This window comes from Rhamphochromis sp. 'chilingali' (genome assembly GCF_963969265.1).
Source record: "Rhamphochromis sp. 'chilingali' genome assembly, chromosome: 12".
Taxonomy (NCBI): domain Eukaryota; kingdom Metazoa; phylum Chordata; class Actinopteri; order Cichliformes; family Cichlidae; genus Rhamphochromis; species Rhamphochromis sp. 'chilingali'.
The window spans coordinates 15,971,279-15,998,834 of record NC_137939.1 but is presented as its reverse complement, the minus strand read 5'-3'; the positions used below and the strand labels follow the sequence as shown (position 1 = coordinate 15,998,834).

Below are 27,556 nucleotides of genomic sequence, written 5' to 3'. Positions count from 1 at the left end.
ACTGGAGAAGTAAGATTTAGTCAAATCTAGGGAGGCTGTAGAGTGCATGGTGTGTCATCTGAATGATCTCTCTAACTAGGTTCATGTGTCTGAGAATCATGTGGCCATTCAGATAAAGGTAATGTGAAAGTCCCAGAAAGGCCACAAGAGACAAAAATCGAACAATATAAGACATGTTGGACATGCACAGCAGAATTATTTACAAGGATGACCAAAAAGTGGGAGAAGAAGTTGGTTTATTTAGAAAGTAAAGATTAGGGTTGAGAAGATATGCGACGTGCGATAGTGGAGGGCGGGGCCAGCGTGGCGGTGTAGCATTTCTGGAGCAACAGCAGCTGCCAAAGGGGACAGCTGGGTAGTGGGCATAAGGAGGCACCCGGGGAAGAGAGCCTTCGTCTTAAAAGGTTTGGATGGATATTTATAGACATCCTCAACAAGTTCCCAGGTTTCATGTGAGAAGGGGAAACGTGGTGGGTTGCAGTGTTTGTCTTGAATCCATTTTGAAATCTCAGAAAGTTATCCTATACATATTTGTGGACGGGCTCCTAGAATTTAGAGCTTGCTCTGAGCAGATTTCCATCACACACGTGCTTCAGTTTCTCGCTGAGGACGGATCACCAAGGAATGTAGAGCTGGTGTCTTTACTGGACGTTCTCCATCATCTTCAGAAATTCTAGAGACAGAATCAGAGGCCAAATGAGTCAATCGGCCGGCCTGTCAAACCCATCACACAGTGTAGATAAACCCTGTACATGAGAAATGAGATTTTTATATTTATTGTCTGGGGAGCTAGAAACCCTATCCATACGTAAAGGGACTGATCCTTATAAGGTGCTTTTCTACTCTCTGAGAGCACTCAAAGCCCTTTACACAACATACAGCATGCCTCATTCCCCCATTTGTATAAGAACATTTCTTTCTATGCTTATGTACGTTCTACCTAACGTTCACACACATTCTCACTCTAATAGATGTGTTGGAGAGCAAGCTGGGGTTAGTATCTTGTCCAAGGACATTTGGCATGCAGACTGGAGCAGCCAGGGATCAAACCACCAATCTTCTGATTAGTAGATGGTCTACCTCCTGAGCTACAGCCACCCCAATATTTAAAATATATATTTTAAACGAAATGTTTAAAATTAAAATGATACAAATAAGGATCTCGATGACACAGCAAGGTATAAGACAAGAATGAATTAGAATTTTAAATGTTTGGTTGACCCTGCACTCTGACCCCCGATTACTATCGGGGGTCAGAGTGTGTTTCTATGCTAGGTATGCTAATTTATTTATGCAATTTCATTTTTCTCATATATATATATATATATATATATATATATATATATATATATATATATATATATATATATATATATATATATATATATATATAAGCATGTAGCTAATACACTGAATTAAGAAAAAGTTTCATATTTTATTCATTAACATGTGCGTCGTAGCCTTCATCTGTCACCTGTTACATTACATCATTTCCTCTGGCATTAATGAAGTATTCTGATTCTGTTGCTTTATCATCTTATTTTATTAACTAGCCATGGTTAGCATGGATGTATACACATAACAAGCATGTCTTGAGACCCCCTCAGTGATAGATCTAAATCTAAATGTAACAATATGTACATTTTTTTTTTTTGCTCCACCTCCAGTGCTGCTGGTTTACTCGTGTGCTTCATGTCAAACTGCAATTGAGCCAGAATTACAACTGAAACTGGTTCATTCATATTTTTAATATTCTTAACAATATTAATAATAAACATGATAACATTTGCTGCAAGCTGGACACATTTGAAGCTGTGGTGGAGAGATCACGGAGCAAACTGTCATCCATCATGAGGTCCACCCTCTGCACCAGTTATTGGACAGCTAGCAGAGCACCTTCTCTAACTTGCTAACCTGATTCAGGTCTGCATCACAGATATAAGAAGGCCGTCTCCCAGATAATGTATTATTTTATATTTATAAATGTATTGCATATTAAATTCTTCTTGTTGTTATTTTTATAATTGTATCAATTGCTGTAACAAAAAAAATCTCCCAAACTGAAATAAATACATTTCTTCTTATTATATTTTTTAAAAAGACAGCATTATTAAAAACGCACAAGGAAATGCCGTTAAATTGCCAAACAGCAATCATAATCTAATGCAGACTGGTGCAGATTTAGATTTTTTTTTGTTTTCTAAGCAATTTTGATTGTAGAGGTTGCAAGCCCTTGTTCATGACTACTGTGTGGGTGATGAATTTAGCTAAAACTTAGTGGTTTTGTTAAGGCTTGAACTCAGAGGCATAGCTGTTTTGATGGCAGTGCTGACACAGTGATAGCTGTGTCACCCTCACCCTCGTTGAGTCTAGGTGCCGAACACGTCCTCATGCTTTATTAAAAGTGTTAGTGTCAATGTGTTATCTGAAATGGAGAAGATTTTCAGTTGTGAATTGGAGATGGACCCTCTGTCTCTCATACTGGGCCTCCCCAGCCGGCGATTAATATCCAAGAATAATAGGAGATTGTACTGTGTTCTCACCTATGCGGCACGGAAGAATATACTACTCCAATGGATTTATGAAAAAGTACCAACTATTAAAGGTTGGCAAAGAGTAGTGTTGGATCTAGTGCAACTGGAATATCTTACATGTGTACTGCACTCAAAAACAGATCAATTCTTTAAGGTGTGGGAACCATACTTGAACTATGTGGAACCTGATGTTTCTAATATTATGTTACAAGGATTCTCTTGAGTGTTCAAACTGCAACGTAATACTGGGACGACAGGTATTGTACTGTATTGTATCCTCTCTTTAGTCAAAGGAGCTTGCAAAGAAAAGCGTCTGGACTTCTTTAAGTTGCTTGAAGACGTTTCACCTCTCATCCGAGAAGCTTCTTCAGTTCTAAGGTCAAATGGTGGAGAGTCCCAGATTTAAACCTAGTGGGAGTAACCCCCCACAGAGGGACAAAAGGACCCCCTGATGATCCTCTAATCGCCTGAGCCAAGGTGTGAAACTGGGTGTGGGTCCCAATCAGCCAGGGTTTCGAGTGAGCTCATTGTGAAACCTGGCCCCACCTTATCATGCGAATTCCTGAGGTCAGATGGCCCAGGATGTGAGTGGGCGTTAAGGCGTCTGGGAAGGGATCTCAAAACTGGATTATAGATGGCAGAGAGTTGGTGTCGTAAACCCCCGCCTCTGTTCAAAGATGGTCGCTCACAGTGGACATAGATGGCTTCTTTCACTCCTCTTTCAAACCATCTGTCCTCTCTGTCCAAAATGTGAACATTGGCATCCTCGAAAGAGGGTCCTTTATCCTTAAGATGCAGATGGACTGCTGAGTCTTGTCCTGTGGAGGTGGCTCTTCTGTGTTGTGCCATGCGCTTGTGAAGTGGCTGTTTGGTCTCTCCAATGTAGAGGTCTGGGCATTCCTCGCTGCACTGTACAGCATACACCACATTGTTAAGTCTGTGTTTTGGCGTTTTGTCTTTCGGGTGAACCAGTTTTTGTCTGAGCGTGTTGCTGGGTCTGAAATGCACCGGGATGTCGTGCTTGGAGAAAACTCTCCTGAGTTTCTCTGATACGCCGGCTACATAGGGGATGACAATGTTGTTGCGTCTGTCCTTCTTATCCTCCCTCGCTGGTGTCTGATCTTCTTTTCTGTGCCTCTTTGCTGACTTTAAGAACGCCCATTTAGGATAGCCGCACCTTTTGAGTGCTTCCTTTACATGTGTGTGTTCCTTCTTTTTTCCTTCAGGCTTAGAGGGAACATGTTCTGCCCGGTGGTGTAGGGTCCTAATTACTCCAAGTTTGTGTTCCAAAGGGTGATGGGAGTCAAAGAGGAGGTACTGGTCCGTGTGTGTGGGCTTCCGGTAAACTTCGATGTTGAGTTTGCCATTCTCTTCGATGTGCACAGCGCAGTCCAGGAAAGGCAAACAGTTGTCCTTTGTGTCTTCCCTGGTGAACTTGATGTTTTTATCCACAGCGTTAATGTGCGCAGTGAAGGATTCCACTTCTTGTGTCTTGATTTTGACCCAGGTGTCGTCTACATATCTGTACCAGTGGCTGGGTACTCTTCCTTTGAAAGAGCCAAGAGCCAACTACTCAGTTACAGTATCCACTGTAGGACAAACAACTCTGGCTGCCGTTATTTGTAGTGTGAGTAGTCTGTCAGCCTGCTGTTTACCTCAGCTGCCAAAATGTGTCCACATCTATTTGATCTGACGGGAGTCTGATACAAGTCGGGGAGTCAGTGAAGCTCACTTTTGTCCTGGCTCACTTTTGTTGGCGATATCCTGAACTGTTGCTGCGCTGCTGTTTTTGATGCTGTTAGTTGGCGTTAGTCAAACTTTGTTTGAAGTGGTCCGAGTCATTGTTGGACTCGGACTCTTAGCGAATAAACTCTTTTATGAGCTCAGTTTGTTGGAAAATATAATTACACATTAATCAATGTATTTTTATGAGAACAATATTCTTTTTTCTTTTATATAACTGTAATACTGACTGACTGTACCTGTAAATAGAGGCTTAATCTTACCATCAAAATCAATCTTTCCATCTTTGTTTGTGTCAGATTCCCCAAACATCTCATCGATATCTTCCTCTGTCACTGGTTCTCCAGTCATATGAAGAATTTCCCCAAATTCCTCACGATCAACAAAACCATCTCCATTCCTGTAGATTTAAATATATATATATATATATTTATATCAAGTTCAAACTCAATCTCCTTTCTTCCTGCCAATTTACATCGACGCAAAAGCTAAAGTCTGTCCTTTTCTCTTATTCTTGTATCTGTGTTCAAACAATTATGTCTTTGAGCTTTTTTACGTCTGACAATACTTTTGAGTTTTTATTTTAATGTAAATGTTGTTTAAGGGCTAAAAAGTCAGGTAAACAGGCTATGGGACTATAGTCAGTCACAACATTAAAGGCTCTGATATCTAAAGTATGACATAAGGTATTTCATTACTGCAATAACTTGTTATTTTCAAATATAAAGATGTGTAAGTTGATACAAATCCCATGAGAAAGACTAAATCTTTGAACACAAAAGTGAGCAACAGGTGCTCATAATTCTCATCTGTCTCTCTAGTTATTTGACACACTAGTTATTTTATCAATTCTAAATTGCTTTTCACATAAATGTTTGAAAACTTTATTAACTGTATTAAGTTTTGTGATGACGTTTAGTGTCGTACTTGTCAAAAATACGGAAGCATTCTGAAAGCTCTTCTTCGCTCTTTCCTGCCTGGTCCTCCTTTAACTGTTGGACCATCATGACCAAGAACTCCTCGAAGTCGATGGTACCGCTGCCTGAAGACAGAAAAGATGAATATGGGAAGATTACTGTTTTACATTTACCGGGTAGGAATCAGTTTGAAATGTCTTGTTTACTTATCAAGTGATTATCTCCAGTTCACCAACTGGTCTTAAATTTTTTATGAAGGGATGCACATAATGCTCAGTTCACTCATCACAAGGAATCTCGTGACAACAGCTGGACATAGACTTTTAGACATTTTCATCCAACCATGATCTCACCATCCTCATCGACCTCCTCTATGATGGCATCCAGCTCCTCCCTTGATGGGTTCTGGCCCAACATCCTCATTACAGTGCCCAACTCTTTGGTGCTGATGTCACCGCCTCCATCTGTGTCAAACATGTCGAAGGCAGCCTTGAACTCTGGGTTAGAGAAGGAAAAGTTCAAATTTAGGCTTTTTTTTTTGGTTGCTTTACTGCCTAAGCAAAGCTGAAATCATTAATTTTCATCCACAATACAGACTGTAAAAAGTCTACTTGAAAATCACTGCTGGAACTCAACTTAAGGTTATCACTCATTTCTTCATGTAGAAAAAAAAATACAGACCTGCAATCATCTCCTCAGTCAGGAAGGACCGGGCGTCACTTTGGGCATCAGTGGGCTTTAAAAAGAAAAATGAAAAAAAGGTGGAAATGCATCTGTAGTCAGGCAAGTGGATGCTATAAGTGATATCAAATCATAACTAGAACAAGCTGTAAGGAGTGGCTATTGGGAAGGGGATAAATGAGCTTTTTCCCTTCACTTGTCACAGTGGGAGACCGCCATTATGTCCTGTAATAACATCACAGTGGTGAAAAGCTATATAGTGTTCTCTTTTGTTCACATGTCTAGGACCAACACATTAGCATCACAAAAGGTTTCTTAAGAAATAAACTACTTCTCCCTTCTGAAGTGTATTTAACCCTCCCCCCTCTCTCCCATGTCATTTGCTACAGTTCATGTTCTATAGATTAATGTTCTGTAATATTATTTAGAACATAAGACTAGAGCTGTATGATGACTTTTAAAGGCATCATCAAGTTTTGGTCTTTAAGCATTTTGCTACTTTAAGTTTTCATTTTTATTTGACTGAACACTGAATCACAGTTAGTCTGTATCTCTGCTCATCGCGCTGCTCATTGAAATGAATGGAAATCAGTCCTTCCAAGAAATTCAATGGCATTTAGTAATACATAATAACAAAATAAAGAGCAGAATGATGTCCAGAGTTGGGAAATCAAAGAGAACTGCATATAGTTAAACAATTAGCTGGAGTACAATTTGCGGTAATTGGATAATTGGCCTTCAGCTGCATTCACAGAGCAGATTAATAACTTTTTTTCAGTTTTCGGGGCAGTCAGTAGTTGTAACTGCAAATGGCTTATTAAAAGCAAGAAAAATGACTTCTTATTTCCCCATTTCTGGAGAATGCAAAGTTAAACTTGAAAATTTTAGGCATCAGTTAGCGACCGGCAATGATTGTAGGCATTTACTAACACAACAAGCTGTTGCCTGCTGTTTTAGGAGATATGTGGGCAACTGAATAATTCTGGTCTTACCACTGCACTACCATTATCGTCCAATTAATAATATTTTTTTTCATTTTTTCTTTTTTGTTGTTTGCTTGTTTATTTGTACATTTGTTGGGCAAAAAAACATTTTAACATCTTTCAAATCCATGTGACGTGTGAAAACAAGACAGTTATAGCTCACAGTGATGCTCACTACAGTGTAACTATTCTACAGTGTTAATACTGTGAATGGATGTATTTTAAAATCATGAACCAAGCTATTATCAAAACTAACCAAATGCCAAGTGGAAACAAAACAGTGAATAAAAACAAAGCTGAACAAATTTAAAAGCATCTGACCAACATTTCCCAAGAGGAAGAAAATAGTTTAGTTTTTATGCACACTCAGACTTTGTTAAACCATCCACCTTTAAATTTCTCAATTTGTATTCAGAATTTTACTCTAAAGAGATCATAACACTGGTGTGGATTATACAGCATTTCTAAGAGGAATAATTTGAGCCAGATTTGGCTTTTTTAAAGTTTTGTAAATGTGGATTTTTTTAGATTTCAATTAATATTTTAACATAATTGTGATCCTAAGCAGTTTAGTAAACAGAATCTTGCAGAGCTTAGCATAGCAAAGATAAGAAAATAAAACTAAAACTAATTTTTCCTGTTTTCCTTGACAAAATGTTGATAATGTTGCGACATATGGAAGGAAACCCACCCCCTTTCCTTTAAAGCTATTTTTAAGGTGAGACTTGGGAGAGGATTTGACAGGGATTTTCTCAAGGTGAATTTCCTAAATTAGGACACTAAGAAAAGGCAGCTTGTCTTCTCACTTTACTCAGCTGTGTACATCTATCTTTAGTACCACTCCCTCCAATCTAAATATCAATCGTAGCGGGTTTAGTTACAAAGTGATGGAACACAAAAGCAGTGTGAGCCTGTAAGCAAACAGCAACGAGGAGTTACAGCAGTTCACAGCAACAAGTTACTAGTCAGACAAACTAGATTTGTGTGTGTGTTGTCTATCAGGTGTGTGCCCCGCATGACATTTCCAAATATTTAAGGAATTCCAGGATGATTTATAAAATCCAGTTATGATGCGGATGAGGACTTGCTGGATGAGCACAGCCAGTTTGCTTCAGGTATTTATCTCCATCCTGCGTCATCTGCCTTTTCTTCTCATCCCTTGAAAACCAAATCAAATCCTCAGGATGCATCATAAACCTAAATCCTCCTTCTCGTCCTTTACCCCCTCCTCCGTTTTTGGTTTCTTACCATGGTGGCGGACTGTGGAGAACAACACACACCAGTACAAACAACAGACAGCTGGGAAAGAAGGTCTCCTTTCTATGCAGTTCAGGTAACTCTGTGACTTTACTCTACTCCATAAGTACCCTCTCATCCCACCAGCATTTTACTAAAAATGATCAGGATTGGGCCAGAGACCCCCTCCTCGGACAAGAGCCGGCCAATCAAATTTGGTTTTAGTTTGTGCGCCCTTACAATCTCCTGATGGACATCCCCTTGTGTGGCACAGTGTCCAATCCCCCATATTTAGATAACAGACAAGCTCACTGACATTTATTGAAAAAAAAGAAAACACTGTGCAGGCATCAGGCAGCTGAAGGTTATTTTGGCAGAGGATCAACTGGGCATCTCAGTGCAGAACGACACTTGATTTCACATGGACCAGAGCGCGTGCACGCTCGCGCACAGCACACACACATGCATGCACTCACGGATTAACACCTCCCTGCATGCATAGATTCTCTGCCCCTTCCGCAGTGTCCGTTAACCCATCTATCTGCCCTCCTCCCTGTCCTCAGGGCTGCTGACTTGCCCTTGCACCTATGACATCTGAAACATAAGAGCTGTGCAGAAAGACCTGTCACCTCACACAACTGTTCCCCGTCTTAACAATTTTAGCTAGTGGTTTCTCATTACCTCAACAGAAAAGCAAACCTCTAATTACCATGTCAGTAAAAGGCTTGATCGAGCCAAAGTCAAAGTGAAATTTCCACAGAAACTCATTCAGAATCCCACTGACACTAATAACCAGAAATTAGCAACAGAGGCTACTTGACAGTACATCTACACACAGTGAAGGAAACAATTCTTTTAAGTTTGCTCGCTTGTAAGAAATGAATAGTTTCAAGTATTTATGGTAGTTGAGAGGCAGAATATCTGCCAAAGAAACACACTGAAGCGTTGACATAAGTCATAAATTGATTTGCTTGTCAATGAGTGAAATAAGTACAGGGTGGGCCATTTATATGGATACACCGTAATAACATGGGAATGGTTGGTGATATTAAAGTCCTGTTTGTGGCACATTAGTATATGTGAGGGGGCAAACTCCTCAAGATGGGCGGTGACCATGGTGGCGATTTAGAAGTCGGCCATCTTGGATACAACTTTTGTTTTTTCAATAGGAAGAGGGCCTATTTCATGAGTTATCTACAAGTTTCTGACCACTTATAAAATGTGTTCAATGTGCTGCCCATTGTGTTGGATTGTCATTGAAATCTGCTGCAATGACCCGGTTACTGCATTCACCAGATATCAACACGATTTTGATCCGCTCCTCACGTGTTAACCTCTTCGACATGTCAATGGCTGTGAACACAGAGAAACGTGTAAATAACTTATGAAAGAATAAAGTTACGTTGAAACCAAGCACACCTTTGTTTTTCTTGTGACATTACCAATAAGTTTGATGTGTCACATGGCCCTCTTCCTATTGAAAAAACAAAAGTTGTATCCAAGATGGCCGACTTCTAAATGGCCACCATGGTCACCACCCATCTTGAGGAGTTTGCCCCCTCACATATACTAATGTGCCACAAACAGGACTTTAATATCACCAACCATTCCCATGTTATTACGGTGTATCCATATAAATGGCCCACCCTGTATTTTAGTATGAGTGGAGAATGCCTTTTTTGGCAAGCACAGCTGTCAGATGTTTCTTGTACTTGGTCACCAGGTCTGCACACATCTCAGGAGGGTTTATGACTCACTCTGTTTTTACAGAAACTCTCTAAACTCACCTTTTGGTTTCTTGGCTGCTACTTGATAACTTGAAGCTTCAGCTCTATTAACTAACTAGGCCCTCTCCGTGAATCGCTACCTTATCGTGGTGGAGCGGTTTGTGTGTTCCAGGGATCCCACGGGCTATGTTGTCTGGGGGCTTTAGCCCCCTGGTAGGGTCTCCCATGGCAAATTGGTGCTGGGTGAGGGACCAGACAAAGAGCGATTCAGAAGACCCTTATGAAGAGAACATCGAGGGAACAGTTTACCCTGCCCGGGATAGGGTGACTGGGGCCCCGCCCTGGAGCCAGGACCTGGGAGGGAGCGTCTGGTGGCTGGGCCTTAGTCCATGGGGCCCGGCCGGGCACAGCCCGAAGAGGAGACATGGGCCCATCCTCCCGCAGGCCCACCACCCACAGGAGGCGGCATAGGGGTCGGGTGCATTGTGTGCCGGGTGGCGGCCAGGAGCGGAGGCCCTGGCGGACTGATCCCCGGCTGCCAAGACTGGCAATAGGGATATGGAATGTCACCTCTCTGGTGGGGAAGGAGCCTGAGTTAGTGCGTGAGGTTGAGAGGTACCGGCTAGATATAGTCGGGCTCACCTCTACGCATGGCTTGGGCTCTGGGACCAGTCTCCTGGAGAGGGGCTGGACTCTGTCTCAGTCTGGAGTTGCCCCTGGTGAGAGGCGGCGGGCTGGGGTGGGTATTCTTTTTTTTTTTTTTTTTTTTTTTTCTCTTTTCTTCAGATTCAATCTGAGCCATTCAAATTCAAATTGAACTTATTCAAATTCAGTTTCTGATGGCACAGATTTCTGCCCATAGTACACCTACTTACTGGTTGTGTCGCATCAGTCTGTGTCTCTGAGTTAACTTGTGTTTCTCCTACAGCTCCGGACCGCTAAAAATGCGCGTGCTCTTTGTGAGCTCGTTCCCGGCTCGTAACCAGCGCGTTCTGCCGTCAAGGGCGATCATTGGTGAAATGTGATCATGTGACTGATGCAAGCCAGATCCTTTTATTTAGCAAAACTGTGATTAATAGTTAAATTTTTTTTTTTTTTTCTTTTTCTTTTTTCTTTTTTTCCTTTTTTTTTTTGCCTGTCCCGTTTGGCTCTTTTGCCATCAGAATTGTTGTCTAAAGGCAAAGAAAGATGCCCAACGGATTTACTTTACCAAATTGACCATCCCAGCCTTGCCGTAATGGTCCATTTGATTCACCTTTTATTGTTTATTTTATTTTCACTTACTGAATACGGGACAGACTTGACTGGGGGAAAGAAGGGGAGAAAGAAAGAGGGAAAGAGAAACAGCTGAGAAAAGGGACGGGGGAGAAGGGCAAAAAACAAAAACCAACAGAATGAGCAGAAAAAATAAATAAATAAATAAATAAAATGCATATATCAATTAGAGATGGCACGATACCACTTTTTTATGTCCGATACCGATACCGATATCATAAATTTGGATATCTGCCGATACCGATATGAATCCGATATAGTGTTTTTTAATATCTTGCTGCATTTTGTATAAGTTCATACTCAAGTTTAAAACAACAACTACACTAAAGCTATTCTGTTATACCTGTATGCAAAAAAAATATTTCATAGTTCAGCAATACTGATCAATCTAATAAACTTAAACCTACACCATCCTCCCTATTCTGGTATTTTAAAGAGTACTTAGCATAAATATTAAGCAACCTAACTAATAGGGTTCCAACTCCCAGCAACAACAAAAATAAATAAATAAAAAATAGGGAACCACCCCTCACGCTCCACCTCATGATGCTTAATCGACGTAATCAACCTTAATTTGATGCAGTGTGAAAAAAAATGCACAGAAATCAATTATTTTTCAAGAAATATTAAATAGATTCGACATCTTTCTTCAACAAAATTGCAGACTGCACAGATGGTACCTTTCCAAAGGAAAAAGTACTATAGCTTACTAGGGTATATATATTAGACTTAATAGTTACTATATACAGTAATTGACTTCTATTCATTTTACATCAAATTAAAACTTTGGGTGTCAGATAATTATTTATTAAAAGCTTGACATTTAAATGAGAATAAGAAAGAAAAGTATGTCTTTGTGCCCCCTTTTCCCTGTTAATGTCCTATCGGCCCCCCTGGCTAAACTTTGCTAGATCTGCCCCTGCACAGTTACCAGCATCAGCTATGTAGAAAAAGATCCTGGAGTAGAAAGTAATATTAAATACATTCTAACAATAGCTGATCAAGCTTAAACGTGCTGCTGTTGTTCAGCCGCTGGTTTCCTCTTTCTGGTGCAAAGTGGGCCAAAAGCAAACTAGAGACACGGACTCACGACAGAAAAGCCGATCAGCTGATCGTTAAGCAGTTTCATGATTGAAGTAGCAGCAGGAGAGGCAGTCGCTTGTTAAGCTTAACGCAGGAATGCTTTACAAACATTCAGAGATGGACTTACACACTTGCTTTACTTCTCTCGGGATAACTTTGTCGGAGATGAAATGCCGGGTTGCTAGCGAAGCTCCAAATGCTATCCAGACCACCGACAGGTCCCGCATGCCACAGCGTGCGGGACCGTGATGCATACTGCTCCGACGTGCTAACGTTCTGAGGTGAGTTACGGCGTGTTGCAAGTTTTGTGAGGTGCTTTCGTGATATTTAATGGATCGGATTACATTTTTTATTTTTCTCCGATATCCGATCCAGTAATTTAGGTCAGTATCGGACCGATACCGATACGTAATATCGGATCGGTCCATCTCTAATATCAATCACCTGGATCACCTGCTGAGAAAGAAAAAAGAAAACAAGCAGAAGAGAACAAGAGTAATAGAATAAACAACATCACAATGATATATGGGAATATGACAGTAAATACTAAATATTAAACATTATTGTGCAGCACATAAGATCAACAGAACACAGTGTGCTTTGAGGTAGGAGCCAAAAAGGGTGTAGTTTGTGGGTGTGATCACCCGTGTGTACACCTGTGAGCATGGACGCGCTTGGTTTTTTTTTTGGTTTTTTTTTAAAGGTTCCTTCATGCAATGATCTGCTAGAGGGTGTGGGGGGGCCACAGCCCCGTCCTCCAGGGCATGAAGCAGGTATGGAGGAGATCAAAACTCCAGACATCCAGAGGCCCCCAGAACACAAGAGACCAAGGAAGACCAACAGAGGGGCAGCTGCGCCACTGTCCCAGAAAGAGCTGAGGAGAGTCCCAGATGAGGGCTCACTCAGCAGCCGCGGAGCAGAAGCCAGGGGGAGTTGCAGTGACGCGCCCGTGTCACCTCTCTGGTGGGGAAGGAGCCTGAGTTAGTGCGTGAGGTTGAGAGGTACCGGCTAGATATAGTCGGGCTCACCTCTACGCATGGCTTGGGCTCTGGAACCAGTCTCCTGGAGAGGGGCTGGACTCTGTCTCAGTCCTGACTGTCATCTACGCTTATGCGCCGAGTGGCAGTTCAGAGTACCCAGCCTTCTTAGAGTGGGGGGGGGGCTGGAAGGTGCTCCACCTGGAGACTCTGTTGTCCTGCTGGGAGACTTCAATGCTCACGTGGGTAACGACAGCAAGACCTGGAGGGGCGTGATTGTCTGATCTACATCCCACCCCAAGCGGACACAGGTATGGCTTTGTCCGAATTACATGATGTGCTGAGCTCGCTTCAAAACAAGGACCCGAGTGCAGCCCTCATTGTAGCAGGAGACTTTAACAAAGCGAACCTCAGACAAGTCATGCCAAACTTTTACCAGCATGTCTCGTGTCCAACGAGAGGGGATCGGATTTTGGATCACTGCTACACGCCATACAAGCAGGGCTACAAAGCTGTCTCACACCCGGCTTTTGGGAAGTCTGACCACAATGCCATCTTCCTCATTCCCCAGTATAAACAAAGCATACGGAGGGAAGACGTGACCACGAAGGAAGTAAAACGGTGGACTGCCCAATCAGAAGCTACGCTACAGGACGCACTCAACGACGTAGACTGGGACATGTTCAGAGCATGCGCAGTCGACATCAACGAGTTTACGGAAGTAGCAGTATGCTTCGTCAATATGCTAGCGGAGGAGATTATCCCCACTGCGAGAGTCACCACATTCCCAAACCAGAAACCGTGGATGGACAGATCGATCCGCACTGCAGTAAACGCCAGGACCGCCTCCTACAACGCGGGTCTCGCCACTGGCGATATGAGCGCCTACAAAGCGGCCTCATACGGCGTGCGGCGCGCGGTGAGAGATGCCAAACGCAGGTACCGGGAACGTGTGGAGTCCCGCTTCCACCAGGGCGACACACGGAGTATGTGGCACGGACTACGCACCATTACGGACTACAAAGCCAGGGACACTGCGCCGATCAACGCCGACTCTGCATTCACCAACGAGCTGAATCGGTTCTACGCCCGTTTCGAGGTTAGCCAGGCGGCTAATGCTATCTACCGCCTGACTACCGAGGACAGTGACGTCATCAGCGAGAGACCGGTGACCAGCATCGCGGAGCATGACGTCCGAGCGGCACTGAGGAGAGTGAACACAAGGAAAGCGGTGGGGCCAGACAGCATCACCGGCCGTCTGCTGCGCTGCTGTGCTGACCAGCTAGCAGGTGTGTTCACTTACATCTTCAACGAGTCCCTGGCGAAGTCTGTGGTCCCCACATGCTTCAAAAGATCCACCATCATCCCTGTGCCCAAGAACAGCAAACCCTCATCCCTGAACGATTACCGGCCAGTTGCACTGACCTCGGTAGTAATGAAGGTGTTTGAGAGGCTGCTGAAGAACATCATCTCCTCCTCCATCCCAGACACCACAGATCCGCTGCAGTTCGCCTACAGATCCAACAGATCCACAGAGGATGCCATCGCCCACATCCTACACACCACTCTCAGCCACGTGGACAAGAAACAGGGTAACTATGTGCGAATGCTGTTTGTTGATTACAGTTCAGCGTTTAACACAATAGTGCCCTGCAGACTGTTCACAAAGCTGAGGGATCTGGGACTTAACAGCCGTCTGTGTGCATGGGTGTTGGACTTCCTCACTGGCAGAACTCAGGTGGTGAGGGTGGGCAGGTGCTTCTCCAACAGCATCACCATCAACACAGGAGCACCTCAGGGATGTGTCCTCTTGCCACTGCTCTACTCCCTCTACACTTCAGACTGTGTGGCCACCCATGGCTCCAACACCATTGTGAAGTTTGCTGACGACACAGTGGTGTTGGGTGCCATCTCCAACAACGATGAGGCGGCCTACATGGATGAAGTGAAGAATCTGGCATCGTGGTGCCAGGACAACCACCTCCAGCTGAACGTCAGCAAGACCAAGGAGCTGGTGGTGGACTTCAGAAGGGGTCAGCACAGAGACTACAAGCCCATTATCATCAATGGAGCTCCAGTGGAGAGGGTGCAGTCCTTCAAGTATCTTGGTGTCCACATCTCCTCAGACCTGACATGGGCTGCCCACATTCAGGTCCAGACCAAAAAGGCTAGGCAGCGCCTGTACCACCTACGACAACTGAGGAAGTTCAGGGTCTCTCCAAAGATCCTCAGGATTTTCTATACAGGTGCTGTGGAGAGCATCCTCACACAGAACATGACATCATGGTTCGGGAACAGCTGTGTGAAGGACCAAAAAGCTCTCCAGAGAGTGATCCGTACAGCAGAACGCTGCTGCAGGATTGCTCTCCCCCCGCTTCAGGACACCTACACCAGGAGATGCCGGACTAGAGCAGCGCAGATACTGAAGGACCCGTCCCATCCTGGCAACAAACTGTTCCAACTTCTGCAATCTGGTAGAAGGTTCCGCATCTTCCGGGCAAGGACAGAGAGACTCAAGAGGAGCTTCTATCCCCAAGCCATCCGTGCCCTAAACACACACACCCGCCCGCTCACATCATCTATAATTGACTGAGACAGGACTCTCTTCCAGACACTAAACCAAGGCACAATGTACATTTCAATTCCTTTAATTTTAAATATGTTTATATTGTCTATCCTGTAAAATAGTCAGATATCTATTCATATTAATGTACAGAATTCACCTGCTTGCTGCTACTACTGCACATTCACCCAGTGTGTATATATATATATATATATATATATATATATATATATATATATATATATATATATATATATATATAATTTTCTTCCTCTACACCCCCCCCCCCCCCCCCCCAATTTTTGCACATGTCGAGGAGCGTGTCAGGCTACATTTCACTGTGTGTTATACTTGTATAACTATGCATGTGACAAATAATAAAGAACCTTGAACCTTGAACCTTGATCTGAACCCGAGCGGTGTTTTGTTGTTGGACTTCTGTGCAAATCACAGTTTGGCCATAACAAGCACCTTGTTCGAACATAAGAGTGTCCATAAGTGCACGTGGCACCAGTACGCTCTAGGCCGCAGGTCGATGATCGATTTTGTAATCGTATCACCAGACCTGCGGCCATATGTTCTGGACACTCGGGTAAACAGAGGGGCTGAGCTGTCAACTGATCACCACCTGGTGGTGAGTTGGATTCAACGCACACCTCCGGCAGAGCTTCAACAGCATTCCGAGGGAGACTGGGGACATTGAGTCCGAATGGACCATGTTCAGCGTCTCCATTGCCGAAGCTGCTGCTTTGAGCTGCGGCCGCAAGGTGGTTGGTGCCTGCCGTGGTGGTAATCTCCGAACCAAATGGTGGACACCAGAGGTGAAGGGAGCCACCAGGCTGAAGAAGGAGTCCTATCGGGCTTGGTTAGCCTGTGGGACTCCGGAGGCAGCCGACAGGTATCGACAGGCCAAGCGGAATGTGGCTCAGGCAGTGGCTGAAGCCCGGTGTGGGAGGAGTTCGGAGAGGCCATGGAAAAAGACTTTCGGACTGCCTCAAAGAGATTCTGGCAAACCGTCAGGCGTCTCAGGAGGGGAAAGCGGTGCTTTACCTGCATTGTGTATAGTGCTGGCTGACGTTGACTGAGAAAATTGTCAGACGGTGGAAGGAATACTTCGAGGACCTCCTTAATCCCACTGACACGTCTTCCGAGGAGGAAGCAGAGTCTGGGCATGATGGGAATGACCCGCCAATTTCCGGGGGCGAGGTCACTGAGGCAGTTAAACAACTCCTTGGTGACAGAGCCCCTGGTGTTGATGAGGTCCGTCCCGAGTTCCTGAAGGCTCTGGATGTTGTAGGGCTGTCCTGGTTGACACGCCTCTACAATGTTGCGTGGAGATCAGGGGCAGTACCCTTGGACTGGCAGACCGGGGTGGTGGTCCCCATTTTTAAGAAGGGAGACCGGAGGGTGTGTTCCAACTACAAGGGGATCACACTCCTCAGCCTCCCTGGGAAAGTCTATGCCAGGGTGCTGGAAAGGAGAGTTCGTCCGCTAGTTGAGGAACATACAGGAGGAACAATGCGGTTTTCGTCCTGGTCGCGGAACACTGGACAAGCTCCTTATCCTCTCCAGGATACTTGAGGGTGCATGGGAGTTTGCCCAACCAATCTACATGTGTTTTATGGACTTGGAGAAGGCATTCGACCGTGTCCCTCGGGGTGTCCTGTGGGAGGTGTTGCGGGAGTATGGGGTGTCTGGCCCATTGCTACGGGCCATTCAATCCCTATACAACCGTTGCAAGAGCTTGGTTCGCATTGCCGGCAATAAGTTGGACTCATTCCCGGTGGGTGATGGGCTCCGCCAGGGCTGCCCTTTGTCACTGGTTCTGTTCATAATTTTTATGGACAGGATTTCTAGGCGCAGCCAAGTGGCGGAGGGCTTTCACTTTGGTGGTCTCAGAATCTCATCTCTGCTTTTTGCGGATGATGTCGTTCTGTTGGCTTCATCGGGTGAGCGCCTCCAGCTCGCACTGGAACGGTTCGCAGCCGAGTGTGAAGCAGCGGGAATGAGGATCAGCACCTCCAAATCTGAGACCATGGTTCTCAGCCGGAAAAGGGTGGAGTGCCCACTCCGGGTCGGGGATGAGTTCCTGCCCCAAGCGGAGGAGTTCAAGTATCTTGGGGTCTTGTTCGCGAGTGATGGAAGAAGGGAGCCGGAGTTCGACAGACGGATTGGGGCTGCTGCTGCAGTAATGCAGACGCTGCACTGGTCCGTCGTGGTGAAGAGGGAGCTGAGTGTAAAAGCGAAGCTCTCAATTTACCGGTCGATCTACGTCCCTACCCTCACCTATGGTCACGAGCTGTGGGTAGTGACCGAAAGAACGAGATCGTGGATACAAGCGGCAGAAATGAGATTCCTCCGAAGGGTGGCTGGCCTCTCCCTTAGAGATAGGGTGAGAAGTTCGGCCATCTGGGAGGGGCTCAGAGTAGAGCCGCTGCTGCTCCACATCAAAAGGAGCCAGCTGAGGTGGTTTGGGCATCTGACAAGGATGCCTCCTGGGCGCCTCCTGGGTGAGGTGTTCCGGGCATGTCCCACCGGGAGGAGGTCCCGGGGCAGACCCAGGACACGCTGGAGAGATTATATCTCTCAGCTGGCCTGGGAACGCCTTGGTGTTCCCCCGGCTAAGCTGGAGGAGGTGGCTGGGGAGAGGGAGGTCTGGGCCTCTCTGCTTAGGCTGCTGCCCCCGTGACCCGGCCTCGGATAAAGCGGATGAAGATGATGGATGGATGGACTAGCTAGGCCACTCATGTGTTTCTTCTTTAGCCACTCATTTGTTGCCTCTGCAGTATTTTGCCTGCCTCAGTGTAGTCAAAGCCATCTTGTGCCAAACAGCCCCAAAGCATGTTTCCACCTCTGTGCTTGACTCTGGGGACGGTGTTCTTTGGGTCACTTTCAGGACTCCTCAGTGGACTGAAGTGGATACCAAAGAGCTCAGTTTTGGTTTAATTTGACCACAGCACTTTCTCCCAGCTTGCTCTGAATCCTTTAGATATTCAATGGGAAACTTCAAACGGGCCTCTAGCTTTGGTTTCTTGAACAGATGCTGCAAGATTTCAGTCCATTACAGCATAGTGTGTTACAAATGGCGTTTTTGGTGACTGTGGTTTGTACTGTCTTCAGATCATAAACAAGTTTCTGCAGTATACTTTTGAGCTAATCGATCACATTTCCCCTAATCATCCTAACTCTGTGAGGCAAGATCTTCCATGGAGTTCCAGCCTAAGAGGGAATGACGGTCATTTCTTTTATTTCTGAATAATCACACGAACACTTTTATCGCTTTTGTTTTGTACTTACTTTTTGTGTTTTTAGTTTTTCTCTGCTCCCTTGTTCTTTACTAGGCTACCTGTCTACACACAAACACACAGGCAGACAAACATCTTACTTGTCTGATAGATACAGTGCAATATAAAAGCACATCCACATGTTTCCGTTCCACTTCAGACAATTAAGTCAGCTGTTGGAAACAGATGAGTCAGTCCAATGGGCAGTAAGGCGCTGTCACTTTTTTCACATGCAATCTATTTATGCCTGAAAGAACGGAGAGAACCATGTGATTAGTGTGGAAACAAGAGCAGCGCTAGTTGCTGATCAACATTTCTTATCTGGAGATAAAGTATTTATTCATTTGATACAAAGTAATAATAATTTCTAAAAGGTTCACCAAAAAAATGAAAAAATGAAAAATTGAGGAGTCTAAAAATATGACCAATGTGTAAATTCATTAAACTCAAGTCTACTTTTAGCCTTTCAGCGCTGTTGATCTACCATCACTAAACACTTTTCTCATGAATTTAAACTCCAGGTACTCGTCATGATCAATACGATTCAAAACACTTGAAAGGCAACAAAGAAAATGCTCAATTTAAGACTTCAGCAATGAATTAGCCTATGTTAAGATTTTTTTTATTTGCATATATGTGCAGTTACTACTTTACTGTTTCAAGTTAAACATCTTACCTCAAAAGATTCATTCAGACTATTGATAATAGCAAATTAATGCTAGTTTGAGTCTGCTCGTAGGGTGACCGCATCCAACAAACTAAATGCTGGGCAAAGGAAGTGTTTGTATGAAATGATGTGGGACACACAACTAACGCTGAGACATTCTTATATATCTAAAAAAAATAAATAAATAAGCACATCAACACACAAGTTACACAGGTTGAAGCCGCTGCTTGTGTCATTTAAAAATGTATCCTATTTTATTTGGAGGTATACTTGCATATTCCCCTTTTCTATATATAAAAACAAAACAAAAAGCATCCATCCTCCACAGTGGCCTCCGTCCCAAAGCTGAAGAGTCATTTGTCTAAAGAAGAAGAGTCATATCTTCTAGAAACCTTAATCACGGACTAGCTCAGTTCTCTGTAACGCTATAATAGATATGCTGAATGCATAGAAAACCTATTGGAATACAAAGAAAAGAGTCCATTTATCTCCGATTTCACAGTTTTTACAGCAAATATGAAGCTCTACATCTCTACAGTTTGTTCAGTTCCATGGATTTATTTGAATTACAGCTACATTGCATGCAGAAAGATGATTCCACATGCAGCTGAGTGTAGGGATAGTGACACTAATCTCGAGGAGAACCTGGGCGGCTGATATTCAGCGACGGGTTTATGAAAAGTGTGCCACTGTCTCCACAGCTTCACCACTGTGGTGTGGAGGCAGCATTATCCTGGCTGCCTCAATCATGTGTTTACACAACATAAAAAAAATTAAAAAAAACAAAGACTCATTTTTTTACTTCTTCAAACACACAGGTTTGATGTGTCAGTATCAAACCTAAAAATAAAATTAGTGGCAAACAACCTTCATGAGCTGTATGTTCCTGACACTTTCTGTGCTATTAATTTCCACCCTCCCTTACTATGATTTGGCACATAATCTTTTATCTTGTTCAGAAACTGATCTTGACTGTGGATGATTTAATTACTGGTGATTTATTGCTGGAAGTTGACATTCACACTTATAATGAAAAAAAGGTTAAATGAAGATCTAGTCAGCGTTTATCTGGAGATTTCTCCAGTCTGACTGATTATGGCATTTAAAAATCATAGAAAAAGGATTTTGAGTATATTAGCATGCTAAAATTGCCATTCACTTCAAACAATGCTGTGCACGTGCATGTCAAAGGTGCAAGCTGCTGCATACATAGCCTTGGATAAAAACCTGCCTGAATACAGTCAGGGAAAAAAAATCCAGCTGCGCTGATCACACTGTGCACCTTTTCTTCTTAATCCTTCTCCTGTAGATAACACTTTATCACCCTCCTACTGTTCTCCATGTTATGATCCTCACCACCTCCTGTTTCCATCTTAAGCTCTTCTCACTCCTCTCAGTCATCACCCCTTGTCTCCCCCAGAGGGCCATCGTGCAAGTTCAGCTTCCATGCTCTCCAGCTTATGTCACCAGTGTTATTAGAGTGCCTGTTTGGTGCCTGACTGACAGCACCAGCTGAGGCTGACTTCCCAGAAGCAAACTTCCCTTGCTTGGGTGAGAAAAAAAAAAGCATGGCTCAGTTTGAAGACTTTGGTTTGATAACAGACCAAGAGAAACAAAAAAGCTGTGTTGTTTTCAGCTCTTTTTCTCGTTCTGTCTTCTTTTCTTTCTCTTTCCATGATCTCTTCTTCTATAACTCCTTCTATTCCTGGACATTCTCCATGGAGCAGCTGAGTCCTCTGGACAAACACACCCTAAATAAGGCTTGAGGTATGCCATCACTCGTCCACGTTTAGCCTCCACCATCTTGATCCTTCACTCCTTCTTTTGCTACCCTTCTTTCTGCTCCTTTTCCCTCCTCAAGCTAAAGACTGCTCTCCAGTCTTTAGCTCAACTAAATGTTTCAGTAAACTAGCTGTACAGTTCATGCAGACTTATTAAACTAAAAATCTGCTGGGAGACTCCATCGTGTAATTGCGTGCTGTTTCAATCCCAGGAGGAGAAACAAATCCCTTTCTGCTGTAAAAATCTTCCAAAGCAAACATGCAGCAAACAGTTGTGATGTGTGAGTGTCAGATTCCAGCTACACATAAGGTTTGCTCACGATAGAGCAATAAAGCTACAATCACAGCACTCGGTGGCTGCTGGGGTTTTGTCCAGACCTTTGAGAAATTTTTAAAATGACAACAAGGTAAAAGAGATTTTGTCCTTCTTGTAGAGAACAACATCATGTCATAGCTGCCTCCAGCTGATGCTAAATAATGCAGCCAGACCACCTTATACTGAATACTGATCTGCCACAACATTAAAGACTTTGTCAGGTGTGACAAAGACCAAAGGTGCACATTTACTCCTAAAGCACTCCCTGATGGCACAACACAGCAGTTGGCACAACCACAGCACAAAAACTGCTCAGGCTTTGCTCAAGGAATATGTAAAAGAGAGCACACCTGTTACTCAGACAACCTCTTCTTTCCAAATGAGCATTTACATGTAGTGCCACAACAAGCCTGATCCACAGATGAGCCACTTCTTTGCTGCTTTTTTGAGTTCACCTTTTGTACAAGTCAGCTCTGTGAAATCCTGATGGGTCTCAAACAGAAGCTCTCCTTAAACTGAAACTTGGCGCCCTACCATCCACCATATCCTCCAAACCAAGAGTTTAAGATCACCCATAAGGGAAAACTTTGAACATCTCATCACCTACAGTACATAATATCATCAAATGATTCACAGAATGTGGAGCAGTTTCTGTGCACCAGGGACAAGGTCTAAATCAATATTGCAAGCCCATGATCTTCAGGTAGGACTGTATTAAAAACAAGAATGACTGTGTCATGCAAATCCTTGCATGGACTCAGAAACACTTGCAGAAATCTATGTCTGTGAACACAGTTCAGTACGCTATCTACAAATGCAAGTCAATGAAGCTGTGTCATGCAAAGACAAAGCCATATGTGAACACAATCCAGAAACAGCTTGAAGTGTATTAAAACAGGTCACAGCTCTGGGCACAGTTTTTTGCAGATTGGTGAACCTCTGACCTCTCTAAGTTTTTTAATAATCAAAGCAAAGCTGGAGTGAACCCTGTTTATTGTTTTAGAAACACAAATAAGACTAATTCTTGCTCTATACAGTACATATCAATCAATCAATCAATCAATCAATCAATCAATCAATCAATCAATCAATCAATCTTTATTTATAAAGCACTTTTCTTACAAAGATGTAGCACAAAGTGCTTTACATGGTTAAAAGCAGCCCACCCCACCCCGCCCTCCAACTCACTCCCCACACTCTCATTAACATAAACGATCATGGATACATACCCCCCCCCCCCCCCTCCACACACACACACACACACACACACACACACACACACACACACGCACACACTTAAAGAGTAAAATTGGGCTGGGCACACATGAGCCAGGTGAGGAAACACTATCACGGGGAGCCGTCTGCACCGGGACCCGGTCACAGACCGCAGCCTCCAGGCTGGGCACACAGCAGGAGGGAGGCAAAGAAGCCCCCCCAGCCAGGCTGAGAGGACCCACAGAGCCCCAGCAGCCACGGTCAATCACAGCCCCAGTGTAGAGCGCCCCCTACGAGGAAACACTGGAGCTATGACCTAATAAGAGTATATACAGAATAAAAATTAAAATAAATAATGGGATACAATATAAATATGAATAGAGTAAGAAGATAAAAAATGAATAAGAATAAAATCAATAAATATTAGGTAAAACCTAAATTAATAATATAAATAGAATAACAGGATAGAATAAATAAGCATAAAATAAATAAATATATAATTCCAATATACTTATTGGAAAACAAGGAAGAGGAAAAATTGATTAAAAAAAGAACTAGATACCCAGAGTACATACTGTAGTGATTTGGAGTAGCTATTGAACATGTATTCAAAACACACAAAAACACAAGGCCGTCAACAATGTAATAAATCTAGTGAAGGGATTTGTGCCCTTGGAAGGATGTGTGTATTTATGTAATCCACATGAGTGTACTTGACACTGATAATGTGCATGCTTTTTTAATCTTATAAGATAGTAGGTTGTCCTGAAATAGTAATGTATTGCCTCCTGTTGTAGTTATTTTTCTTTCCTAATTTTAGTAATACAATTATATATCATATTAATTACACAATCACACAAAGCTATATGTGAATTTACAATATTCTGCAAATTTCAATAAGCTTTCATATTTAAAAATAGCTTGTCAAACTAGCCTCTGGGCTGCAGTTACCAGTCTCGAGCACTAGGGTGCAGTGTGTACCCATATGTCAAAAGTTAATTTCGAAAGTTGACGTACTTTGATAAGTTTAACAAGTTCGCGTAAAATGCACTCATGTTCCGAAGCGCCTGGGTGTCGTAAATCTTCTCACAGGCGAACCGGGGTGTTGTATTGGTAACAATAGTGACAGCTGAAAACCACAATACAAAAGGTGCAACTAAACAAAAGAAAAGCAAACTACTTTTTTTTTTTAATAATTGGCTTTTTATTGTTTAATCAATCAATCAATCAATCAATCAATCGCTACAACCACGTCAAACACTGTGATAGTGTTTTAGTGGGTGAATTCTTTTATTTCTCAGCAACTTTTTCTCTCTTTTACACTCTCCACCCCCCTCCAGCTTTCCTTTTTATCTGATCCACTTTTACAACTTTCCCTGCTTCATACTGCCGGCATATGAGAGCGAGCACGAGAGAAAGCCACTGCAGACGCATTCATGTGAATCCTTGGTGTGCGCACCTGTGCTCCATGGAGACTGCAGACCGAGTCCAGAGTCTATGCTGAGACAACCCGTTCTCACTCCCAAAGCGTAACATTTTACGCTAGGTGACAAATCGTCACCATATTACGTTTTCGGCTACCCACCACGTTCCTAAATGACGACCTCGGAAAAAGAGGAAATATGAGAACCGTCTGGACTGAACCTACACATGTTCGCTCTTTTTCTTCAAATCGCTTAGAAACACGCTATTTAACATCATTAAAGTCCTGGTTAAGGTCAGGAATAAGGTTATGGTCAGGGCTAGGGATAAGGTTAGGTTTAGGGCTGGAATACAGGTCTGGAACGTTTACTACCGCGGGAGCGTCATTGCACTGGATTCCAGCCATAACCCGCCGCGTACCATAAGAACGCCGAAGGTCTCCTTTCGCGTTCCTCAGGAACGCCGCGGGACGTGACAAAACGTCCACATGTTACGCCTCGGGAGTGAGAACGCTCTGGCTGAGAATCCTGATGCGTGGATTTTACGTGGTCTGTGAATTGTTTGCTGTTCAACTTCAGTGTGACGTCCAACAACTGGTCACAGAGAACTGTGGGCGTGTGTATGCGCGCGTGTTGCCAGGTCAGATCGTACAGGTGTGGAAAAATGCTGAAGGATGCAGACCTGTGAATGGCATTAGGCTGTGGGGGAGGACGGAGACATCAGGCTGTTGATGCTTCCACAGATTAAAATGACAGCTGTGCTGGAGACGGAGGCGCACAACCTCACTGAGGAGCGCGACAGCTTCAGCCAGGAGAACCAAACTACCCCACACGCGGCTGGACAGCTGAACAATGCCAACTGCCTGTTTCTGTCTATAGTACCTGAAGGACAGACGGTTTCAGTGCTGATTTGCTTTTTTGTCTTGCTGACCGCCTTGTCGTGTTTTGTGAACGCGCTTACTCTGTTCGGCCTCGGACAGTCGGAGGAGTTTTCCTGGCAGCCGCGCTTTATCCTGCTCAAGAACCTGATTTTCAGCGACCTGGTGCAGACTGCGACCTTTGGCCCGGCGGTCGTCCACTCACTAATCCAGCGCCGCACGATGGCGTTCAGCGGATGGTGTTACGTTCAGTACTTTTTGGGTGGAGTCTCTGTCTTCTGTAGTCTCGTTACTATAACTTGCATGGCGTTGGAGCGATACATATACGTCTGTCATGCCATCCATTACTTGCCAATTTTCACTAAGATCCGCCTGCGGGGTGTCCTGGGGGGAATCTGGCTGTACTCGGTTTTCATCGGCGTCTCTGAAATTGTGCTGCTGCACACCGGGAGAGGAGAGGATGATGAAACGGTCACCACGGGGCTTCTGTGCGAGCCAGATGTTGTGGAACAGCACCTGGGGTTCCCCCGTGCCTCTGCAGTTTTTCGCAAAACCGTGGGCTCCCTCACCCTGCTGCTGTGTCTGCTGATACACGCGTTTTCCTTCTTTAGAATGTACCAGGTCGCGCGCAACGCAGTGATACCTTTCAACGCGATTAACGTCACAGCGCGCAACACTGTGTTGTTTTACTGCGGGATGCTGTTCCTGCAGCTGCTGCCGTTGCTCCTCAAAGTCGCGTCGGACGCGCTGTGGGAGTTTAGGGCACCGGTGGCGATGATGGTACAGTCCTCTCAGTCTCCCGGCCTCTGCAAAGTGAAGACCACCCCCACGGCCACGGCGACTGCGCTTCATATATCGCTGCTGGTTATGCTCATAGTGCCACCGTGCATTAACCCGCTGGTGTATGGACTGTGGAGTGTGGAGATGAGGCAGGCGCTGACCAGCAGGTTGCGGTCGTGGACAGAGAGAAGGGCTAACGAGCGCGCTGCAGAGAGAATAAGACTGGAACACGTGGCGCGTCGAAATGGAGCTCAGGCGGGATAAACCGATTTAAGAGACACAGCTAAACTGAACTACTGATGACAAACTGGACAGCACCAGGAACAAACTAAACTTTCTTTCTGCTATTTATCTTACTTTTAAGACTCTAAAGCAGAGATGTCCAATTCATTTTACAGCCCAGTTTGTTCTTAATTGGGCCTAACAAGAGAAGCTCCCCTTTCTGTCAATGTAAAGATGTTTAAATACACCTTTAATCCCAATTAATATAAAAAAGAAGCGTCTTTTCTACATGATAAGAAATGCTGCTGCAGCAAATAAAAGAAATCTGTCAGCAAGATAAAATGGGTGTAGAAAATTACAGAAAAGTTCTAGTAGTAATAGCAATAACAGGAGTTTTTTTTTTAAAAATTAAATCATAATAATTAAAAAAAGATTATTTTTTCCTCCATTGAATCTTTGTAAAAAAAAAAAAAGAAAAAAAGAAAAGAAAGTGACAGTAGATGATGAAAAAATAAAAGGAACTTTTGTGTTTTATCTGTTATTGTTAATCTGTTACTTAGTTACTTGGGCATAGTGTGGATGGCATGGGGAAGGTCTTTAGTAGGAAGGAAGGTTTTTAAGTACACTGTTCCAAAAAATAGTAATGTCAAAGTATCTTACTGTATATTTTACAGTTTTGTACTGTCTTTCTACAATATTAAGTTTACATAAGTAGACTGTGATTTTACATGTCAAAGGTAAAATAACATAACATCACTGTAAATATAGTAAAACACAATTTACTTGTTTTTTAAATATATATTTTTGTACATATGCATATTTAGATTGTAAAAATACATTCAGAAATGTATCATAATTTCACAAATATTTGTCTGTTATGTGAGAGAATGATCTGTTAAATTCAAATGTAATACTATGAAAAAATATATAAAATGATTGAAAATTAATGAAAATAATCAATAATTATAGGAGTATTTGAATTATAATTTTGCTGAAAATTTCATGTCATCTAGGTCTGATTCAATAATTCAGAGGTAACAAGTGAAAATATAATTAATAGGAATAAAAACTGAAAAAAACATATAAAACATTGCATAAAAATAATATAAATCTCAAAGTATTCACAACATTCCTGAACAGAAATAGGCCTCTGCACCTGGGGTGAGGCTGTGGCCATGAAAACAATGTGACATGCCATTGGATGTTGGGACATATAATAACATGACGCTAAGCATCGGCCAATGAATGTGAACTAACAACCACAAGGTCGTGG

General features: G+C 43.5%; 2 protein-coding genes across 2 annotated transcripts; one reads left to right on the top strand and one right to left on the bottom strand.

Annotated features, from left to right (window-relative positions):
- Positions 1-219: 219 nt before the first annotated feature.
- tnnc2.1 (troponin C2, fast skeletal type, tandem duplicate 1) lies at positions 220-8,242 on the bottom strand. The gene is made up of 6 exons (XM_080899593.1): positions 8,107-8,242; positions 5,876-5,930; positions 5,548-5,691; positions 5,205-5,319; positions 4,541-4,677; positions 220-673 (listed from the first exon to the last, which is right to left on the bottom strand). Exons 1-6 carry the CDS (start codon positions 8,107-8,109, stop codon positions 642-644), a joined length of 486 nt encoding a protein of 161 aa, XP_080755719.1. The 5' UTR covers positions 8,110-8,242; the 3' UTR covers positions 220-641.
- Positions 8,243-24,927: 16,685 nt separating this feature from the next.
- On the top strand, positions 24,928-27,091 carry LOC308407439 (uncharacterized protein). The gene has a single exon (XM_080899072.1). The coding sequence runs from the start codon at positions 25,135-25,137 to the stop codon at positions 26,323-26,325; it is 1,191 nt and encodes a 396-aa protein (XP_080755198.1). The 5' UTR covers positions 24,928-25,134; the 3' UTR covers positions 26,326-27,091.
- Positions 27,092-27,556: the final 465 nt, after the last annotated feature.

Coding starts and splice junctions, on each gene's coding strand:
- tnnc2.1 (XM_080899593.1), bottom strand. Junction 5,320..5,547: donor AGAGGAGGTCGATGAGGATG/GTGAGATCATGG, acceptor TTCTGTCTTCAG/GCAGCGGTACCATCGACTTC. Junction 674..4,540: donor TGGAAAGATTGATTTTGATG/GTAAGATTAAGC, acceptor TTCTGTCTCTAG/AATTTCTGAAGATGATGGAG.
- LOC308407439 (XM_080899072.1), top strand. CDS start 25,135: ATGCTTCCACAGATTAAAATGACAGCTGTGCTGGAGACGGAGGCGCAC.